Source organism: Ursus maritimus, unplaced genomic scaffold (genome assembly GCF_017311325.1).
Source record: "Ursus maritimus isolate PB19 unplaced genomic scaffold, ASM1731132v1 scaffold_2, whole genome shotgun sequence".
In the NCBI taxonomy this organism is placed as follows: domain Eukaryota; kingdom Metazoa; phylum Chordata; class Mammalia; order Carnivora; family Ursidae; genus Ursus; species Ursus maritimus.
Genome location: NW_024424452.1, coordinates 46,383,648 through 46,406,308, shown reverse-complemented (window position 1 = coordinate 46,406,308; position 22,661 = coordinate 46,383,648). Strand labels below are relative to the sequence as shown.

The following is a 22,661-nucleotide window of genomic DNA, read 5'->3' as shown; positions in this document are numbered from 1 at the left end:
AGAGGAAAATTCATTGAAAGAGACAATGACAGATACTATAAACAGATTTTTTTTAAATAAAAAGGTATAGTGATCATGACCTTGTAGGCGTTTAACAATATAGTTTTTCAGGTTTTATTAAGTACATTTTTACAGAGCAGAAGTGGACTGTAAGCAGAAGTAGAAACTTGTGTTTGTTTTTTTACCCCCTTTCTTGTGCTCAGAGTCCCTAATGATTTGCGTGTTTCTATCAAACAGAAAGGTGGCTGCTGTGTTATTTGGTATAAAATATTTCAGGGGCGCCTGGGTGGCACAGCGGTTAAGCGTCTGCCTTCGGCTCAGGGCGTGATCCCGGCGTTCTGGGATCGAGCCCCACATCAGGCTCCTCCGCTATGAGCCTGCTTCTTCCTCTCCCACTCCCCCTGCTGTGTTCCCTCTCTCGCTGGCTGTCTCTATCTCTGTTGAATAAATAAAATCTTTAAAAAAAAAAAAAAACACATTTCAGAATCTTAGTATTTCCATTGTGAATTGTGGCCTTTAAGCCTTAAAAAGTATTTTCCCTTGTCATGTTTGGCACTTTTTGGCTTGAATTCCTTATGTTAGATCAGAATTACGTCAATGACTTTATTTTCGTGGGTCCCTTTTGCCCTGATCGGTCTCCTTGTTTTTAATTTTTCTAAATAACTTTATTTTAGGTGTGCTCCTTGTCTACAGAATATATTTGGGTGTTACTTTGTAAGTCTAACAAAAACTTTTCTTTTAATTGGAGATTTACACCCACTCACATTTATGGATACAACTTACATGCTCAGTCTTGCCTCTGTCATAATATTATGATGTGCGTTTTATATTTTCTAGTTTTGACTCTCTTTGAAATGTGTCTTTTCTGCTCTTTCATCTGTCATTTTTCTTTAATTTGGGTATTTAGGAGGGTTTGGATTTTTGTCCTAATGGTTACCTTTGCACATATACTGTTCTTGCTGCTTGCATTCCATTTCCGTATTTAACCTATTCCTATCTCGTTTCCCAGATTTTATGGGACATCCTTTAACACCCACCCATTGCCTATCCAACAACCAATAACCTAATTCTACTTTTCTCTTTCTTCTCCCTTCTCCCATTTTCAGTTCCATTATTTATAGAAAGAATTCTTGCATATCAATATTGAAAAGCCAACCAGCAAAAGAGTAAAGTGTTTTAAAAATGAGAATACACAGCTGAAGGAGAAAAACAACCATTATGGCCCAATACAAATATAACAGAAGCTCAAATCCACTGGTCATTAGAAAGGTACAAATTAAAATAGCATGTGTTTTTTTGTGTGTGGTTTTTTTTGTTTGTTTTTGCTGGCAATGGCAAAAAATTAAAGCCTGGCAAATGTTGTATATTGGGGAAAATGAGAGAGAAATGATACTTCCATACATTTCTGTTGGGCGTCCACATTGGTCTGACCGCCTTAGAATTTTGTGGCCTTAGAGCCACGAATTCCACTTTGTACACCGAGCTGCTCCTCCAGGAGACATACGCAGGGATGTTAATTGAATTCCTTTGGCCAGAAGCAAAAAATTGGAAATGACCTAAGTATTCAATACTAGGTTTACAGAGAAATGCAATTAGAGATGCACGTGATAAATTCTCTCCATCGATCAAAAGGCTTACACTGGTGGTAGAGAGTGCAGACTCCACGCTCGCTGTGGTCGTATTGACGCTTTTTGACCCTCAACAACTTCACCTTCATTTAAAAGATCAGTGTTCCCTCCTTTAAAAAATGACGTTAGGGGCGCCTGGGTGGCTCAATTGGTTAAGTGTCCAGCTCTTGTTTCAACACAGGTCATGATCTCAGAGTCATGAGATCAAGCCCCACGTCCGGCTCCTGGCAGAATCTGCTTGAGATTCTCTCTCTCCCTCTCCCTCTGCCCCAACGCCTTCTCACACTCTCTAAGTAAGTAAGTAAGTAAATAAATAAATAAATAAATAAATAAATCTTTTTTTTTTTTTTACAAAAATGACATTTATTAGAGCACTTATCTTATGGTTTCGTTGCGAGAAATAAATCTGGAAATGCATGGAACATGTTTTTAAAATCCCTGGGACATAGAAAATGTTCTATAAGTGTCGGTGTAATCTAAAAGCAAAAAACTCATAATTCTGAATAAAAAAGTAAGATGGCGATTATATCACTATATGTATAAGTAAAACACATATAAATAATTACCTTCTAGTATTTATGAATCCAGTGTAGGTGAAGAAATTTTTTAAAGACCTGGAAGAAAACCACATATACCAAAATCTGAATAGGGATTATGCGTGCTGAAGATAGGAGAAGAATGGAAACAGGAGTGGGCACTGAAAAGGATTTTAGTTCTTCTACTGCCTCTTTGTTTAAAGTAAAAGAAACGTAGAAGCAGATGTAACAACTTGTTGACGGTGTATACTTCTGGGTGGCAGAATTATAAATTGAACTAGTACGTAATTTTAAAAAAATATCAGAAAGAAAGAAATGAGGCACCATGTACGGTGAACACTCACCTTATTTATTGCGTGTGCTCTTCGCGGGTCTTAGGGTGGAACTGGGAAGCATTAAGAGACATTAAACAGTGGGTGGATGCCTGTTCACCATCGACCACAGGGTACCAGATGTCCCCAGATGGGAGGTTGTCCCCACAATGTGCTATCATTGGTTATATAAAAGGCATCTCAATAAATGTGTTGTTAACAATAGTTAAATAGACTGATGCATGATTTAGTTAAGAAAATGAATTAGAAATGAATCACAGCAATTCTGTGGGTAGGCAGGAGACCTTTCTATTGGACAAAACCTCAATTATCCCCACTACTACGAGCTCCATAGCTAATTCCTGCTTCTGTAGTATCGAGCGCTTTGGAGTCTGCTCCCCTGGGGCAAACACATGGAAACCTCTTTGGGTTGTTCTCTGAATTCTATTCGCTGGTTCTTTAGGGACCACTCCTAACCACCCCCTCTCCACCTTTTATAAAGAGATTAAAACCACCCCAAATCTGACGGCCTGTTTCCCTTTCTCTATATTGTTATAGCTTTCTACACTTTTCATACATTTACTATCGTTTTGAGGGATGTTTGGGACGGCAAGGAGACAAAAAAATAGTCCAATATATTTTAACGAGAACTTCAAATTTATTTTACATGAGGGTAATGGTTAATTTTGTGCCCGGGTATTTGGCTAAACATGATTCTGGGTGTGTCTGAGAGTGGTTTTGGATGAAATTAACATTTGAACCAGTAGACGAGTCAACCCCTTGCTCTCCCCAGTGTGGGTGGGTCTCATCCATTCCATTAAATGCCTGACTAGGACAAAAAGACTGAGAAGGGAGAATTCATTCTCTCTATCTTCACTGGGTCATGGCTCTTCTCTGGCCTCAGCCTTGGACTCAGACTTGAATTCGTACCAGAGGTTCTGTTTCTCAGGCCTTTGGACTAGGACCACACGCCATTGGCTCTCCTGGGCCCCCAGCTTGCAGACCACAGATCACAGGCCTGCTCAGCCTCCACGATCACAAATGCCAATTCTTTATAATAAATCTCTCTTTATATATGTGTAGATATCAGCATATCCGATGTTTCTCTGCAGAGCCTTGCCTCCTACAATGAGCAGGCTCTTTTACAGGCTCTCAGGCTCTTCCATCCTTATGAAGGTTCTAAAAACAAATAGATGCCGGATTCATATTTATTTCTATCGCCTTTTGCATCTTTGGCATATTGGGTTCCAGCCTACCTTCTAGTATGATTGAGATCGTTTTGATTCTTGAATAGTCCACCCGTGCGTCACACAGACTCTTCTGGATCGATCAGAAACCTGCTTTGAGGGGCGCCTGGGTGGCGCAGTCGTTAAGCATCTGCTTTCTGCCCAGGGCCTGATCCCGGCGTTCTGGGATCGAGCCCCGCATCGGGCTCCTCCGCTGTGAGCCTGCTTCTTCCTCTCCCACTCCCCCTGCTTGTGTTCCCTCTCTGGCTGGCTGTCTCTCTCTCTCTGTCGAATAAATAAATAAAATCTTTAAAAAAAAAAAAAAGAAAGAAAGAAACCTGCTTTGATGCTTTGACCTTCAGCCCTGGCCAAGACATCACCCTCTGTTGTGCTACATTAATTTTTTTCCACTTTATTCTCTCCTCAAGGATCCTTAAATATCAAAATGTAATTTAGGCTCTTGCCCCACGGAGTCTCCTCGACTAGTTTTATATTCCCAATCTGAGACTCAGCGGCCAACAACAGTGTTCGTATCTCTGAACATCGAGTGGCCATCACTCGGGTGGGCTCACTGGCTGGTGTTTATGAAGCCAGCAAACGGCAGAACTTGGACAGTTGCATTGAGCTCAAGCACTGTTTGTAAATGTCGACGTGCTGACTTTGTGCTGAGTGCTGGGGTTGCAAAGGTGACTAGGACGGGGTTCCTCGTGAATAAAATATATGGTGGAGAGCTGCGGTCTTCAAACCTTTTTGATTACAAATTATAGTAAGAAATACAGTTTATCTAATGACCTTGTTCACACACCCATATTAGCCATGAAAGCAAAAATTTCAGAAAACAATATTTAACTTTCTTCATGCAATGCACTTGCATGTGTGTCTATTATCATCTGTTAATTTAATTTAAAAAATCAGATCATAATACAGTATATTGACTTTACAAGCCACTAACGGGCCCTGATCAACAATTTAAAACAAATAATCTCAGACAATGGGGAACATTATGAAATCATCTTTAATACTAAATTTAGAGCTTTTCTTACAGATGATGTGGTTGCTGTTTATTTTTAGCTTGGACTCATGCCAACCTCTCAGGCATCTGTATTTACATATTAATTTATTAACCCCTTGGGTCCTGATGGGATGAACAGCAAATAAGGTCACCTTTGGTGGGAATAATCCTGGAGTGATCGGAGACAAGGAAAGGTTGAAGAGCCAGGCAGGATAAGCCTCTGGCCAAGGATGAGTGACGGAGGCAGGGTCCAAGGAATTAGCTGATGTCATTATCAAAGTAGAGAATAATCACAAGACCGATTATAGAATTAGGGGAACTTGGGGGCAATATCTAGAGGATAGAATGCTGTAGGGTGTCTTGTCTCTTATATCACTAAGCTCAGGGCTTATTTCTTCCCCCAAATCTTCTCTGGTGGCCCTTGAAAGCTCACACATCTTGAGCCTGCCTCCATCTCTCACTTACACTTTACTATAGGATGTTTTGGGGTCTTGAGAGCAGGCGGTACCTTCCTTTGAGCTCCTAGCATCCGCCGAGTGCCTGGCAGCCTGGCACTCGGCTGTACAGATACTCAGTGCACATGCCCCGGCCTTTTTCTAAGCCTCACCTCCTCCACTGTGACACTGAGTTGGGCTAACCGATCTCCGGGGCTCTTGCCGTCCTAACGGGCTATGATTTTGACAGATCTGGGGCAGCCCGAGGCACTCTGCTCTGTGGCTGGCTCACGTTTACACATTAAAACATGAATGACCCGTGCAGGATGGAGGGCCCTGCCCTGCCCCGGCAGAATGAGCATCCTCCCTGGAGCAGCCAGAAGCCCAGTGCTGCAGAGACAGGAGTCCAGCCTCCAGCTCCCACAGCCGCCGCTGCGTCCCAGCCAGTGATTTCCCCTAAGGTCTGGATTGGTCGAGGGAGCAGCAGAGGGCTGGCAAAGAGCCTCTATATATTCCTCGGAGGGAGAGGCAGTCCCAGACAATTGTGAAGTTTTCAAAGTCTCTCTCTGCTGTTCCGAATTTGGGCTCAAAACTGAGGAGCAAAGCCACTTGCCAAAATGTGCAAAGGACTTGCGGCTTTGCCCCATTCATGCCTGGAAAGGTGAGAACCAAGTTATTTTGGCTTAAGAGATGGAGATACGCAGAATCTTTGCTCAGGGGGAGGATATCCAGGGGCGATAGAGAGCCACTTGTTGTTTGTGCTGAGACAGGCGTGTGAGTGTAGACTGGGGCTGGTCTCCTCTCTGCCAACAGCACTGACGCTCGTAGGACCTGAGCCCTAGGAGACAGACCCCACAAGGGCGATCTGATGCACCGTTTCGTATCTGGAACTTCATTTCCTCTGAGGAGATGCCTAGGCCATGGGTGCTTGGTCAGAGTCAAAAGTAACAGGTTAGGGGAATGGATTCCAACCTCAGACCACCTGCTTTTGAATCCTGGTTCTGCTACTTACTATTTTGTGACATTGGGCAATTTATTTACTCTCTCTGTATTTTTGTTTCCTTCTCTGTGAAACGGAGATGCCAAGAGCATCTGTCTCAGGGGCTGGTTATTAGGACTGAATGAATTACTGGATATTAAACACCCAGCGCCCTGTCTGGCACACACTGGAACTGTGTAAATGTTAGCCTTCACTACTTGATGCATGTGGACCGAGAGAGGGAGGCAGGTTTGCCATGAGTAAGAGGGGATTTCTTATTGTTCTTTGTATCTTGATCCCATTAGATAAAAGTAGCTGGCTTGCTGGAGAGAAGAAAGCCACGGGGACACGGAGGTTATTTATTGGCTGTTATTCTCTTTTTAGATACATGGGAAAACACCTTTGAGGTTCTCAGGTTATCCTTAAGCTGGACGATATTCTGGAGGGACTCTTAAGCATCGAGGCTAAGAGCCCAACGATCCTACCTGATGCAGAACAGTGGGGATGTTTAGCCTCCTCTTACTTCTTAAGAATGAATTTGATTACATTTGGTTTGAGTTTTCCTTATTTAAAGGAAATAAAGGTGAACGTTGTGCAACCCAGCTCCATCCCTAAAGGCACTGGCAGTGTTTGCCTAAGAAGGTTGTGCTCAACGGGCTATTTACGATTTCTCCTGTCTCTTCCAAGCTCAGGTCTGACTCCTATTACTGTTCTACACCTGATTCACAATCAACCTTGATATTGAATCACTTTTTGAATCTTTCAGTGCAACAGTGAAATCTTATGCTCCACAAGATAACTAATGTTCATGTGGAGTCCTTTAGGGTGGCCAAGGAGCAAGCATTTTTGCCTAGAATGCCTGAACCTTTTCATATCCTGGCAGGTGGTAGATTCTTGCAATTTTTGTTTCCTATTAATTTTTTCTTGTGTTCTGTTTCCATTGCAAATAGAATCCTATTTCCGATTACAATGCTGCCTGAGAGGAGTGTTTTGGAGAAATGGGATTGTGGAACTGTTAGCACATATTTATGGAAAAATCTGAGACTATCTATCCTGAGGGAAGCATGATGCTTGAATGAATGCATCTAAACCCACCATCCCTGCTCTCCTCTCCGTCTCTCCTTTCCCTCATCCCCAAAGACCCCCTTCCTCACTTCTGTCCACACTACAAGAGGAACGTGGATGGGCCTCAATGCTTAGATAAAGATGTTTGAAGACTCATACAGACTAAATTAGGACAACATAGACGCTTACAAAACTGACCTGTTTATACTGGAAAGCTCTACTGAAGAGTTACATTGCACCTTTCAGTTGCATTGGAAATAAAATTCGGTTTATAAAAACCGGATTAACATGTTGTGATTGATCATAGTGGAAAGAGGACTGGCAAAGGAGCAAGAAGCAGATTCAAATTTGTCATTACCTAAATTTGCATCCGTGAGCAAGTTCTTTCACTTCCCCAGGATTCTATGTTCTCATTTAATCAATGAGAGTTGGGTTGACTGTCCTCTCACCTTCTTTTCCATGCTGCCATAGTTTAAATATGTTTAAAACACAGTTTAACTCAGTAGCTCGCAAGAGATGTAATTAAAGGGAATTTTATCCTAATGAATTTCTCTCTACAAGTTTGGGAGCAGAAAAGAGTCAATTAATGAAAACTCATCCAGAGCCCTACCCTGTGCTGAGATCATGGCGGGGGCAGAAGCAACCTACTCAGGGATTCTAATTCTGATTTACAAGAAAGCTAAATTTACTCCACGTGCCAGGAGATTTAAGCACTAAGCCAGAGCCCGCTTTGACATAATCCTAGAAACTGTTCTTTCTTTCTCTAGATCTTTAAGACTCTTGCTTATTAAAACCCAAAGTTGACCTCACATGTTTTTATGTATTCAGAGCGACCAGTAATCCAAACATATGAGCAACAAATGGCTACCACCCCAAATTTCTGCCTTGTGGCTTATTGAAACCAGTGCTCTGTGGGTGGTAATATTACAGTCAGTGGAAAATGAAGAAGTTGAGTCAGTTCAAGTTCTTACTTTTCACCCACGGTTTTCAACTTCGAATTTTAATTCACATTCTTTTTGAATTCTTTTGAAGATGCATTTTATTTCTAGAGTCTCTTGAATGTCTCTGAACGAGCTTAAGTTTTAAAGTAAACATCGCTCTTCAGAAAAAGACAAAATATTCTAAAATAAAAGTGTTATGATGCTGATTCTCAAAAACGTTGTTCGCATAAGATAAGGCAGTCAGTGTGATTATTATAATTGTTCTCCTTCAGTGCTGACTAGTCCTGACAAGTTCACAGTCTCTACTAACCTAAAAAGGAGAGTAAGCCAGTAGTGAAAACTTCGCTTCTGACAGAGAGTTTCCCCTGGGAGAGTAGTAAAGCAGCCCAAACCCTGTACCTCTGTCTGGGTCTGTTGTAGCTCTGATTTCTGTTTAGGATTGTGAAGGCTGCTGGTGGCGAACTGTTTCCAAGCCACAGTTCACCTGGGTGATTCTGGTCATCTCAAGTTTGTGGCAATGCTGGGAATTTTAAGAGCTGTAGAACGTTAACGAGGAAGGTGACATTTTGGTTCTTTTGATTTATTATTGTTTTTACTGGACATCCCATTTTTTTCTCCTCTTCTGATTTATATATGGGTGTAAGTGTGGATAAAGTAGAGTTGAAAGTCACCTAACAAGCAGGGCCACAATCAACTAATTGTTTAAGGTCGTTAAGCCCCATGCAAGCACCTTGCTGGGTGGGCCAAGGCTCCTGGGGCTGCAGGATTAAGTAAATACTGCCTTTTCAAAGGCGTGAACACATCCTTGGACCAACTGTGGAGAAAAATGTGGCAACGGACTTGCACAAGTCATAGATCAGTCAGATTAGGTAAAAAAGCATCAAGGAAGCCTACAGACAGGGTGGGAGTGCCTCTAGCTGACTCTAGGATCTTGCTCTCTGGGAATAAGTAAGACTATGAAGCTTACTGTAGCTCACAGTCTTCCGAGATAATCACCAATACTTCAGTGAAACTTGGTAATGTTAAGAAAGTAAACGAACTATTCAATAAAATTGAGGGTTGGCGAGTCCCTCAGAAAGACTTTGCTTTCATTCTTATTGATGACACAATATTGATCATTTCTCTGGATTGCCTTTCAAACCTCCATAGTTGCCTTAGGCATAAGGATGAAAGACCCGGACCCTGCTCTCAAGGAAATTGTAGGCAGCCATGTTGGGGAGAGAGCTAACAAGAAATGAGTCCCTGGTGTTGAGATCCACTGTGAAGGAATAAATGCATGGAGTACAGGAAGCACAAGAGTGGGAGCAAGTTGGGGGTGGGGGGGCTCAGACAGCTTTGGGTGGTCAGGGACACTTTGCGAGAAGTTACAAGTGATACTTAACCCAGGCTCATGACTGAAGCCTCAGCAAGGAGAGTAAGCCAGGTCTAGTGGAGAAGAGCTGCGAGAAAGAAGGCCTTCCAAGGCCAACTCCCCACCCTGCCAAGTAAGAGTCAAGGAAGGGAGAGGGCCCAGCGAGCTTGGCGGCTGTTAGGACATCTTTGCCCTATCGGCATCATCTCTCTGAGGCAAGCAAGGAAGGCACTTTGGATTTCTAATCAGTTCACCTCCTGTGCACACATCCTGTAGATTGTTTCCCGGGGACTTGTCGAATTCCCGTCCACTCCTGTCTGTGGAGATCAGAGAGATTTCCTCCCGCCTAAAGAATTTATTTACTAAATAGACAATCTGTACTTGGCACATAGCAGGCACTTAATAAATATTTTGTCAGGAGAATGCACGAATAAATTTACAACGAGTGGAGAAGACAGCGTTGCTCCCAGGTCGGCCTGGTGCTTCATTGCCTTGCGAAGGGACAGGAGGAACATCAGCAGTGTATTAGGGGCTGCAGTGGGGAGAGAATGTCTGCGGCAAAACAAAGAGGGGGAGTGGGAGTCCCCTTGGAGAGGGAGGAAGGTGGAGGGCAGCCTCCGGCATTTCTGCAACTTCCTTAGGAAAATCTTGTTGAAGAGGTGAGTCTTTTTGTTTCGAGTGAGGGTAGGCCTGGAGCTGTGGGTGAAGCTCCTGAAACTGTCACCCCTTCAGCTCCGTCTCCTGCGGTTACTGCCCCAGCTTTTCTGATGGACTTCATCCCCTGTTCTAAAGACGCTCCTCTTCCTCGTCTGTCATTCAGTCTGGGCCATGTTGAAACGCCAGATCGCAATTCAAAATACTTCTGGATCCCAGAATCTTAAGTTTGGGAAGATCCTTGAAAGCTTATCTAATTTTTCCTTCTTTAGCAAAGACTAGCCACTACTAAGGGATAGCTGGTATCTAGGGACGGGGTTAATGTTTCTGTGGCTCATGGTCATGGCTTTTGTCTGTCCTTCGGGCCAGAAAGCAAAGGAACTAAACTTTAATTAGTTCAGTCAGGATCAATCCTTGGTAACAGGAACCAGACTATGGCTGGAGGCCAGAAGATAGCAGGTTCCTATCTCCTTCTTCCTTTAAAGCCTCAATCAGTTCCCAGATAACATTGAGCCTGCACTATATTTTAAAGGCTGAGTCACCCAGAGGAGAAAGACAGTGAAAGCCTGTTTTTTGACTGCCTGAGGAAGTAACTCCTAAACTACACATTTTAGGAATACTAAAGAAAACCCTGATAAGGAAGGGGGCAAGGTCACAGTCTATCCCCTGCCTTAACATCAGCGAGGAGGTGGAGCCAAAAGAACATGGCGCTTGTAACTCTACCTCCATTACTTCTAGCTGTGTGACCTGGAGAAAGCCACTAAACCTCTCTGAGCCTCATTACCTCATCTGTAAATGAGGATATTTTTCTTGTTGGAGAGAGACGCTATAACCCCTATTAAAGAATTAATTTCCTTCCATGCTTCTTTACCTCTTCGTGGGTAGTTAGAAATCATTTAAATCTCAGTTGTGTGCCAAGGCCTTTGTTAAAACTTATTTTCATCCTTCCTCATCATACTTATCTTTTTAAATAATAAAGATGGATGTGTCAGGTAGTACAGTATTTTTACCGTTTCATCCATTAAAATATATCCTTTAAAATACATCCTTTAAAAATATATCAACTTTTTCCAAACCATTAAAAGACATTAAAAACCATGATCAGGGGCGCCTGGGTGGCGCAGTCGTTAAGCGTCTGCCTTCGGCTCAGGGCGTGATCCCAGCGTTCTGGGATCGAGTCCCACGTCAGGCTCCTCTCCTGGGAGCCTGCTTCTTCCTCTCCCACTCCCCCTGCTTGTGTTCCCTCTCTCGCTGGCTGTCTCTCTCTGTCAAATAAATAAAAAAAATCTTTAAAAAAAAAACCATGATCATACTTAAAAATGAATAATTCTTTAATATTAGGAAATATCGGGCAAGGATCCAAATATCCTCAATGTCTTTTTGCAGTTGGATAGTTTGAATCAGGATCAAACCAAGGTCCCACTTTTTTATTGTTACTACTGCATTTTATTATTATTAAATAGATAAGCGCTACCCACTGATCGAGTGCTCTTTCTACAATTAACTGGGCTCCGGTGTGTAAAAGCCCTTCTTACACATGAACTGAAGGACGCCTAGAGACTGCTTTTATCTGGTGGGGAGACATTAGCAATCTTATTATGGAGCGATTGACAGAGCAGGTGTGGTGAGTAGGGGTGTACTGCTCATAAACAACGCTGAGCTGGGGGGTTTGTCTCCAGGGCTGTTTCTCCCACTCTCCCTGTCCCTTTGGTGATCGCAGAGAGCCTCGCACAGAGCCTGCCGGGCTTCTCTACATCCGGGTCTTGTTGACTCCACTCCCACTGTAGGCAGCACCCCGTGCCAGGAGCTGGGGGCCTGCTGGGCTGCAGAGCCTTCTTCTGCTCTTTTGCTTCTCACGGTGAGGGAACTGAGCCCTCCTCCGTGACATAGTGCTGAACTAGCTCCCATTCACCTGCTCCCCACCCCCCCCCCCCAGGGGCTGTAGGATATTCCCAAATCTCCACCCAGGAGCAGATAATACAGAAACCCCAGGCTCACGCGTTGGGATTGGTTGAGAGACCCTTACATCTCTCCTTAGTCAATTTCTCTTTTTCTTGCAATTTTTTGCAGAACACAGGATTTTTATTTTTTAGAGAGAGAGAGCGCACACACATGCGCGGGTGGAGTGGGGGAAGGGGCAGAGAGAGAGAGAGAGAGAGAGAGAGGATCTTAGGAACCCAATGCAGGGCTTGATCTCATGACGCTGAGATCATAACCTGAGCTGAAATCAAGAGTAGGACGCTGAACTAACTGAGCCACCCAGGCGCCCCTGTAAAGCATTGGCTATAACACGTGGAAAGGGTCCTGGGTGGGGAGTACTGGTGTCCTGAGCTGTAACCTTGGCCTCTGCTAAGCAGCACAGGGTGAGTCCCGAGTCAGGTGCCTCTCCTGGCCTCATCACCATACTTGTAATGGTGATGAGTCAGTTCTATGATCCTCTTTCCTCCTTCCAGCTCCACTACTTTATTGTTTTTAATTTGAACACCATATATTTTGAGGAAAGCTTGTACTTTTAGTCTAATTTTGCATCTCATCCCAATCCCGCAGGAAGGCCAGGGAACTAACTTCTGGATGTAGCTTGAAAGCAGCAATCACTTAAAAATGTGCAATTTTCTTCCAGCCACTTTGGATCTCAAAGGACTAAATTAAGAACCCATATTTCTTAAAAAATACTTGTGACACATTCAGAATAAACTTTCAGTTTGTGAAAAATATATATTTATGGGCAGTGGAATGTGACTTTTTTATTTTGGTGAATTCCATCAAAGGAAAAGATGGTTTCAGCTTCTTGTAAAATTTGAGGGTAGTTTGGTTCAAAGATCATGGATTCTAACAGCCTGTGATTCTTGTACTTTGTTTATAGTTAATCTCAAGAGTGTGAGCTCCTGGAGGGCAGGCGGGAAATGTGATGTGAGGACAGAGTCATGCCTGGCCTTGGGGGTGGGCTTCCACTGACTGCTTTCACACTAGGTCACGTTTTTCTCCAGTCAATGGAAAGAGTGGCCCACCCATGCCCTTCCCAATGCTGCCCAGAACGAGACTCATCCTTTGCCATAACAGTGAAAGAGTTTTCATCCTTGAGGCTGGAATGAGAAGGGTGAATCTGGATTTCTCGGCCTTTATATATTTAAACAATCTTCATCTACCAGCTGAGCAGATCCTGGAGTCCCAGCAATTCTCGAAGCGAGGTGAGGACTGCTTTGGGGACTGCATGAATCCATGCCAGGCGTATAGCCCACAGCGACTGCAATTTCTAACTATGCTAGGGCATGGAGCTTGCCTCTACCCCAGGCATTAGAAACTGGGTCTTTCCTGGGGCACCTGGGTGGCTCAGTCGTTAAGCATCTCCCTTCAGCTCAGGGCGTGATCCTGGCGTTCTGGGATCGAGCCCCACGTAAGGCTCCTCCGCTATGAGCCTGCTTCTTCCTCTCCCGCTCCCCCTGCTTGTGTTCCCTCTCTTGCTGGCTGTCTCTCTCTGTCAAATAAATAAATAAAATCTTTAAAAAGAAAGAAGGAAGGAAGGAAGGAAGGAAGGAAGGAAAGAAAGGAAGAAAGAAAGAAATGTGCAGGCTTCAAGTCTGAGTAAAGAAACCGGGTCTTTCCTGGAAAATCTGAAGGGCAGCCAGCTAATCATAGGATGCGTGTGTCATCAACACAGCTCATGCACCTGTGACTGGGTCTATCCACTCTGACCAGAGCGCTCCTGCAAAGTTCAGACAGGGCATTTCTTTGCAAAGCACTCTATCCCGTTGCCATGTCCAGATACAATAACTTGGCCTGACACTGTTTCTCCTTCAAAGAGGACTCGGTGCAGGGTGGAAAGGGTTCGCCCAGGCAGTCTTTGAATGCTTTGGGCAGTAGGTCTCCGATCTTCACACGGGCTCCAGGAGCAGCAAACGAGGCTAAGGCCACGCGTCTATAGCCTACACCTTCTTCCTTCTCCTCTCTGACTGCTTCCCCAGACACTTCTCAGGCAACACCCAGCCCATGTGCACAGAATCTCAGATCCTCACAACTCTACGGTCCAGAAAGATGTTGGAACTATCCTCTTAAAGAGGATAGAGAGGAGGAGATGCGACATGCAGTAAAATACTCGGAAAACGTAAAGCTCTCTGCTCTGCAAGGGCTCGTTCTCGGGAGTGAAGCGAGTGGCACTGTTTTGGTCAAGCTACTACTTTTTGACATTTTCTTGTGCAGAACATCTGTTTCTGGACGAGGCACTTGTCTGTGGGGATTGGGGAAGTTTAGAAAGAATGAAGATGTCTCACTGACAAAGTAGTGTGCTGTGTTCGGCAGTGTATTTGAAGTGATAGTTTGCAAGAGGCACCTGAGTTCAAGACCGTGCGACCGAATGACCTGGGCACTTGGGGACGAGGTCAGCAGCACAGGTCACACTCCAGACTTTCTCAGGAGAGCCCATGGTCTAAGCACCCTGGTGCGGGTGCTTTCTGAATGACCAGCTTCCGGAATCTTAGACTCTGTCTCTGAAACCCCCAAATCTAAAAACACGTGTGTCACTTGAACACGGACACGTGCCCCTGTGTGCTTATGCCCGCCGATGTCATTATTTTGCTCAACAAACCCTTTTAATCATTTGGCAAAGAGGCACGTGAACCAACTGTTTCTGATTATTTGAGGCAATGAGTCTGGATCTGTTACATAAATTCACAGTGAGAGGACACATTGCATTCTGGGAACCATAGTTTTATTAGGCGATGTAACACGTGTTACTTACCACTGAGAAAGGTCCCAGGAAATTTTACTTTGCCCCTCTGTCTTTTCTTCCTTCCTCAATACTCTTTACTGCCCACTTTATGTCCTTCCTCTGTAATATATTTAAAAAGTTAAGGTAGGGGCCGTGTACAGCTAGAAACTTTTGGTCTGTGAAGTCCCTCTTAATAATTTAAAGCAGAATGACATGGAGATGTTCAAGGGCTATGGGTCACACCACTGTTCAGAGAAGCTCTCGTGGGAATGCCTCTGACCCCTCCACTTTGGGAACTCAAAATAAACCATAAATTTCTGTCTTCCTCAACTTGAGGACAATGTTCCCACTATTCATTATCTGGCTTCCAAACTGAATTACCAAAAGTCCAGAAATCTTGCCAACAATATTTTGAATAAAACAGGGAATTGAAGGTCAAAGGGAAATAATCTGCTTCTATCCTGTCTTGTCCCCCCATGGCCTCTTTCATCACCCCCAATAACCTACTCTGAGTGATGAATGTGTCAGAGACAGGCCACGAAAGCATGGGAAACATCTCCATTTCCACGGGAACCCTTGGGTAGGGAGTAGCCAATGCCTGGGAAAAACAACACCCTTTTTTTTTTTTCAATTTTTAAATAGCAACACAAAGGCGGTGATATTACAGTGTAGCTCTGAGCCGTGCCAGGCAGCAACAGATGTCTCCAGATTGGCTTTCTATGTCTCTCCATTGGAGTATTCTCCAGCAATGTTCCTTCTCTATGCCCTCAGAATTAGTTGCATTATTCCAACGTGGAGGCCTTCTGAAAGCAGCTGATCTTGCATGTTAGTCCAACAGATCCTTGTTGAACATATTATATTCTGTTCTGTTCCTGTTCATTCCATTCTATTTCATTTTTATTCCATTCTATTCTATTCTATTCATCCAATGAACATTTAGTAACCAACACCTATGTGCAAGATACCGTGCTAGAGATAGTAAGGCAAATATGATTAAATGATAATAAGAGTAGGTAACGCTTATAGAATATTTACTATGATCCAAGTGCTATTCTAAACATTTCAATGCATTAATTTATTTAGCCTCAGGACATATGTATGAGGTAGAAAATATATTATCCCCATTTTACATAGAAAAATGGAGGCTCAGGGAGCCCGGGTGACTCAGGAGGCTAAGCATCTGCCTTCAGCTCAGGTCATGATCCCAGGGTCCTGGGATCGAGCCCTGCATTGGGCTCCTTGCAAGGCAGGGAGTCTGCTTCTCCCTCTGCCCTTCCTTGTGCTTGTACTCTCTCTCTCTCTCTGTCTCAAATAAATAAATAAAATCTTAAAAAAAAAAAAAAAGAAAAATGGAGGCTCAGAATTTAAGTGATTCACCCAAAGTCACCCACGTGGTAAGTAAGAGTTGGGGGCACCTGGGTGGCTCAGTCAGTTAAGCATCTGCCTTCAGCTCAGGTCATGATCCCAGGGTCCTGGGATCGAGTCCTGCATCAGGCTCCCCACTCCACAGGGAGCCTACCTCTCCTTCTGCCTCTGCCTGTCTCCCTCTCTGTCTCTCATGAATAAATAAGTAAAATCTTAAAAAAAAAAAAGAGTTGAAATATAAGCCCAAGCAGTGTGGGCCTGTGCTTTGAGGAGTTAAAGCAACTTTAATGTACTGAGTTAATTTCAAGATGCTCTGGCAGATCAAGGAAGTAAGACGCGGTGCTCCCCCCCAGGAAGATAGCTATCTCACCGGAAGTACGTACCTCTGGAGCTCTTCGATATACACTCATGAGGGACGAGAGTAACTGCGTGAAAATGTGCTCTCCACGACTTTGCGGAAAAAATGTGTTCTATCCCTTGCTCTGTAACTTCTTAGACATCTTGGGATAAGATCTTGTGAGATCTTCTAAAAAACCTTTTAAGTTCTATGAACCTCAGTTTTTCCTCTTTTAAAGTAGGGAAGAGCAAATTAAAAGCCCTCTAAGATCTCTTGAGCGTGACTCTGTTTTGTGATTTTATACTACTAGAGAAGACAGCGGTCTCAGCTGGAGTAGTTACACAGGTTTCAGGAAAAGAGCAAGATTTGTTCGGGGCCCAGATACTAGAACAGCTTTCAATTGCCACACAGATGGTGGGAGAGGGAGACTGTGTGCTTGGGAGGTAATGGGGAGACCAGNAGGAATAAGAGAGACATTTTCCTTCATTGGCACAGGATTTTTAGTAACTCGTCATCACCATCATCACCATCATCACCATCATCACCATCACCATCATCCCTGCTATGTATGGAGGGCGTGTTAAATAGGCCAGGTATTAATCCAAGTGCTTCATACGTAGTAACTCCTTTTATCATCATAAGAACCTTATGAGGTAGGTGCCATCATTGTCTCCATTTTACAGATTAGAAAACTGAGGAGAGGTTTAAGTTTTTAAACCTTACCAAAAACCTTTTAAGGTAAGGTTTAAAAACTTGCCAAATGTCACGTATGTAGTAAGACAAATCTAGATGGTTTGGCTCCAACATCCATGCCCTTAACCACTATGCTCTTCTGTCTCGTGCCTTTTAGCTTTGGTATTAATTCAATTTTATGGGTAAGAGCCCAATACTCCACTTTGTTGTCCCTCTTGGAACAGCCTAGTTGTTTTATAAACTCTTCCACTTATGTAACCTGGGACAGGATTTTGCCACAGTTGGGAGGTGGACATTTTCTTTGCCAAGAGCAGGGAAGAGATTGAACACAACTCAACGTGTCATTTGTCACTGTAATAATGGAACTGAGATCTGGAAAGTGTCGTATGAGATCATCTGGACAGATCCAGGTGGTTATACGTGACTTAATTTATCCAAAACAGCTGGTTGCTTGTCTTTTCTTGATGGCTTTTTTTCAGCAATGGAAACTTTGCCGCATATAGTTCACTATTCCCATGGTTTCATCACCATATGCTGACTGAGTCTTAAACACTTACTGTTTTAATTTAAGCAATCTTGTATTTGTGTGGGGGCTGCTTTTTCACACGTACAGGTGACTGGTTTTGAATAATTTAAAATGAAAGCATCATTATTTATGTTTCTTGTTTGAAGCTTCACCATGCCTTGAAGCCACTGCTCAGCCCTTTGCTTGGGTCTGGAGATCATTTGGGGTAAAGCCAGGAGCTCCGGTGCAAAAGGTCAGGTCTCGTGGGCATCTTCTCTCTTTCCCCCTCTGTGGTCCTCCCACCTGCCTGGAGTCCTGCCAAGGCGTGTGGTGGATGAGGGTGGAGGTTTGATGAGTTGTAGAACCCTGAGCCGTCTCAGGAATGCTCTCTTGTCCCTCTCTGTTTTTCTGCTTCTTTCCTTACCACTCATGAAAAGCAGTCCTCTTTTTTGGGGAATAAGCCAGTATATCTCCCTAGTGAGTTTAGGGTCTTGGAAAACAGAAGCCAAACATGGAATACTACCTTCTATCAACATCTACTTTCAGCCTCACCACACAGCTCCCTCAGAGGTGAGAAAGGACAAAGGCCTCATGCATTGTCTCAGAATTGCATTTCAGGGAGTAGAGATTCTTGCAAGAAAGTGGAAAAACTCTATGGAGAGGAAAACATGAATCAATGCCTCAGTAAATCCACATGGTATGCAAACTATTGTTTACATAAACATATCGTTATGTTTAAGAGTTGCCACAGATCAGGCTTTCTGCCTATTTGCTATGAGGAGTGACTGATGTAGGACAGACATTAGGATTTGAAGCCGACAGCCAAGAAAGAATTCTTGAGATGTCTTTGGTGCAGAAAGATGATTGTATTGGAGCACGGAGACAGGAACGATGGGCAGAAAGGGCTTCACTGGGGTCATGAGGAGTGGCCCATTACATACTTTCAAGTTAGGAGGGGATTGGGGATAGCAGAAGCCTCCCAGGTATTTTGGAAGCAAGGTTTCCAGGGTCCTGAGGGGGGCTAACTATTGTTAGGAAAAGGTCATTTATTACTGTTTAGTAAAGACTCGGTCATGAGACTCTCAGATGTATATCGGTGGGTCATATGCTTGGGGGATGATTGCCAACACGTATCTTGGGGGGTAGAGATAAAGGAAGTTTCCAAAGGAATTTTCTTATGTTAAAGTAGACCCACAGGATCCTGGGGGCCAAGCCTCAGATTGCCATTTGCCCTTAGCAAAGTATTACCATCAAGGCAGCTGAGGTCCTAGAGAAATGTCACTCTGCCTATTTCAAGGATTTGTCAGGGGGCTGTAGGTAGTAAGGAAATTTAATAATTTTTCTTTTGCCTTTGTTTCCCACATCATGGCCTCTTGGCCAGGTGGAGAGCTTGCACCTAGACGCAGGGACGGTGCGATTGGAATGAAAGTCCAGAGACCTCACGTCATCTTCCACGCTTGGATACACCAGGGACCTGGGGAGACAGAGTGTTCCTCCCCCAGATGACTGACGAAGGGGATGCATCATCAAACAGGACTGGGCTCTATCAACCTGCTTTTGACCAATAGGGAGCAAACAGGGTGCCACAAAGATAGACCTTTCCACACCACCTATAGGCAAGCCAGACCCTCACTTTTGTTTTTGGTCACTGCTAAGACCCTTCTGGCTTTTTAAACCTAGCTTTCCTCCTGTCTTCCCCAGAATAGGATCACCAGGAATTGCTTCTGACTTTTCCTCGTTCTCTCACTTTGGTATCTTTGTCATATCACCAAGAAAGTAATGTTGAAGGCATTGTCAACTGAGAAAAGAGGCAGAGCTAAAATACAACAAAAGCTTTTATTTGGGGTCTCGGAAAATACAGGTTCAGGCAGCAACTCAAATTGCATTGTTTCCATTGCATCCCCTCCCTACCAGAGAAAAAAGTCAGGGGTTTTTAAAGACAAAAGGGAATGCTTATATATGGTGTTTACAAAGAATTTCTATTGGTGTTGGTGGCAGGAAGTAACTCTTGGCTGAACATAATTGGTGGCTAAGGTTATCACTAAGCAAAAGCTCTTACTATAGCGAGTCACGGGTGTTTAGTCTGAGTCCTTGGCATATTTGCAGTTTGGCCCAGTTGAAGGTTCATGATTTCATCCTATGAGAATGTATATAAGTCCCAATTCTTTAATGGACTCCTGGTTCCATTTTAAAATCCATGGACACGAGTAACTCCTTTTCATTTCACCTTTTACAGCATGGAGTTCATTCATCCAACCAAAAGAAAATGATCTTAATGTGATCAAATACTAATATCCCCAAGGTTAAAGGAAATTGCTACAAACCATAATGCTAGGTGTTATAAGATGAAGTTTCATAAGTAGATAATGAAGACCATGGTGATGATAGTGATGATGGCAATGGTGTTGATGATGATGTTGGTGATGGCGATGATGACGATGATGATGTTGGTGATAGTGATGATGGCGATGGTGATGATGATGATTATGGTGATGGTGGTGATGATGACGTTGGTGATGGCGATGATGGTGATGATAATGATGGTGATAGTGGTGATGGTGATGGTGATGATGATGATTATGGTGATGGTGGTGATGATGACGTTGGTGATGGCGATGATGGTGATAATAATGATGGTGATAGTGATGATGGCGATGGTGTTGATGATGATTATGGTGATGGTGGTGATGATGATGATGATGATGGTGATAGTGATGATGGCGATGGTGATGATGATGATTATGGTGATGGTGGTGATGATGATGATGATGTTGGGGATAGTGATGATGGGGATGGGGATGATGATGATGATGTTGGGGATAGTGATGATGGGGATGGGGATGATGATGATGATGTTGGGGATAGTGATGATGGGGATGGGGATGATGATGATGATGTTGGGGATAGTGATGATGGGGATGGGGATGATGATGATGATGTTGGGGATAGTGATGATGGGGATGGGGATGATGATGATGATGTTGGGGATAGTGATGATGGGGATGGGGATGATGATGATGATGTTGGGGATAGTGATGATGGGGATGGGGATGATGATGATGATGTTGGGGATAGTGATGATGGGGATGGGGATGATGATGATGATGTTGGTGATGATAATGATGGTGATAGTGGTGATGGTGATGGTGATGATGATGATTATAGTGATGGTGGTGATGATGATGATGATGTTGGTGATGATAACGATGGTGATAGTGGTGATGGCGGTAACGATGGTGATGATGTTGATGACCACCACCATATATTGTATGCCATTTATGTTCCAGGCACTGTGCTAATTTTTACATACTTTATCTCACACACTCCTCACAGAATTTTTTTTGCCGAAGGCACTACTGTTATCCTTTTTTAACAAATGATGGAACCAAGGCCAAGGGACATGATATAACTTGTATAAGGTCACACAGATAGTAAGTGGCTGTTGAAAACTAACCTAAGTCAACTATTCATATCCAACTATCCAGTTCTTTTTGGTAGATAAATGTAGCTATTAATGGCTAGGTATAGATGACGGTTGCTTCTCGCTCCACAACTTTGCTACTGGCTTACGAAAGCAAGACCACCATACATACAGTGAAGCCCAATTGGGCCGTACTTATTTAGGCAAGTAAGTATCAACAAGCTGGTGCAAAATGTTTACACAACTTGTCCTCTCATCTCAGTAAAGTCCTCATTCTTTGTGCTCTGACCACAAACTGTAGGAAAGATTCAGTCAGACAGTTATATTCTGAGGTAGGATTCTGATACCCTTGTAGGTGGTATCAGGCAACAAGGACTCTCAGAATCAAGGCTTGAATGTAGGACTATTTTAGGGATCATGCTACAGGTACTATCTCTAAGGATGAAGAGATAATTACATTTGTATAACCTTTCAATGAAACGGTGGGGGTTTCCACAACAAGCCACCGGTCCACATGACTTGAATGCCATTATCGTGACTGGGGAGAATCCATTATCTAATGAACAAACCTACACGCAAAAACTCATTTCTAACATATTCTGCTAACTGGCAAAGCATCTGATGTTGATCCCAATCAATAAGGACGGCCGATGGGGCACTTGGGTAGCGCAGTCGTTAGGCGGCTGCCTTCTGCTCAGGGCATGATCCCGGCGTTATGGGATCAAGCCCCACATCAGGCTCCTCTGCTATGAGCCTGCTTCTTCCTCTCCCACTCCCCCTGCTGTGTTCTCTCTCTCGCTGGCTGACTCTCTGTCACATAAATAAATAAAATCTTTAAAAAAAAAAAAATAAGGGCTGCCGAGACACCCATAGCAATCACGTCTGGAGCATTGTCTTTCTAAAACCTTGCTGACCACCAGCGCGATGTGAATTCCTTATTAGGGCATGTGGCTGAAGCTAATTCCTACATACACAAGGTCACACTGGAGCGATTACGACCAGCGGACAGTTTTCATTTCATTGTTTTGGTTCCTTGTTTTGTGTGTGTGTGTGTTTGTCTCATTCAACTAAAATGTAAACTCCATGAGAGGACCTTGTTTTTTGGTTCCACTGCGGATTTCAAAATCTATAATAGTGTAGGGCACATGACAAGCATTTAATAATTTGTTGAATAAATAAGTGAGCAAAAGGAGAACACTACGGAGGCCAGCCTTTTCTAGCTTATGAAGTAAAGTCAGTTTATTTAATGATGATCTTATGAAGTAAAGTCAGTCTATTTAAATAAGTGCCCTGGTCGACTCCCTAGTCTTCCCTGTGGGTTGCCTTGAGGGACCTGAAGATAACAAGTTAATCTGGGGTAGTCAAGGTAGGAGCTTGAACATAAGCAGTGAGTGAATTGTCTATAGTTCATCTTGAAATACGTTTATTCAGGAAAATGGCAGATGCCAAACTGATACATTCTCCCTCTACCATAATGACCCGGCACAGCTTTCTCCCT

The 22,661-nt window shown here is 43.6% G+C and overlaps 1 protein-coding gene across 1 annotated transcript in view; it reads left to right on the top strand.

Moving 5' to 3' along the window:
- The first annotated feature begins 5,660 nt into the window (after positions 1-5,660).
- RGS5 (regulator of G protein signaling 5) overlaps positions 5,661-22,661 on the top strand; it is a 46,767-nt gene continuing 29,766 nt past the window's right edge. Inside the window, exon 1 of the mRNA XM_008685711.2 lies at positions 5,661-5,808. Coding sequence (XP_008683933.1) covers positions 5,765-5,808 — 44 coding nt within the window. The 5' untranslated portion in view covers positions 5,661-5,764. The remainder of the gene's footprint in view (positions 5,809-22,661) is intronic.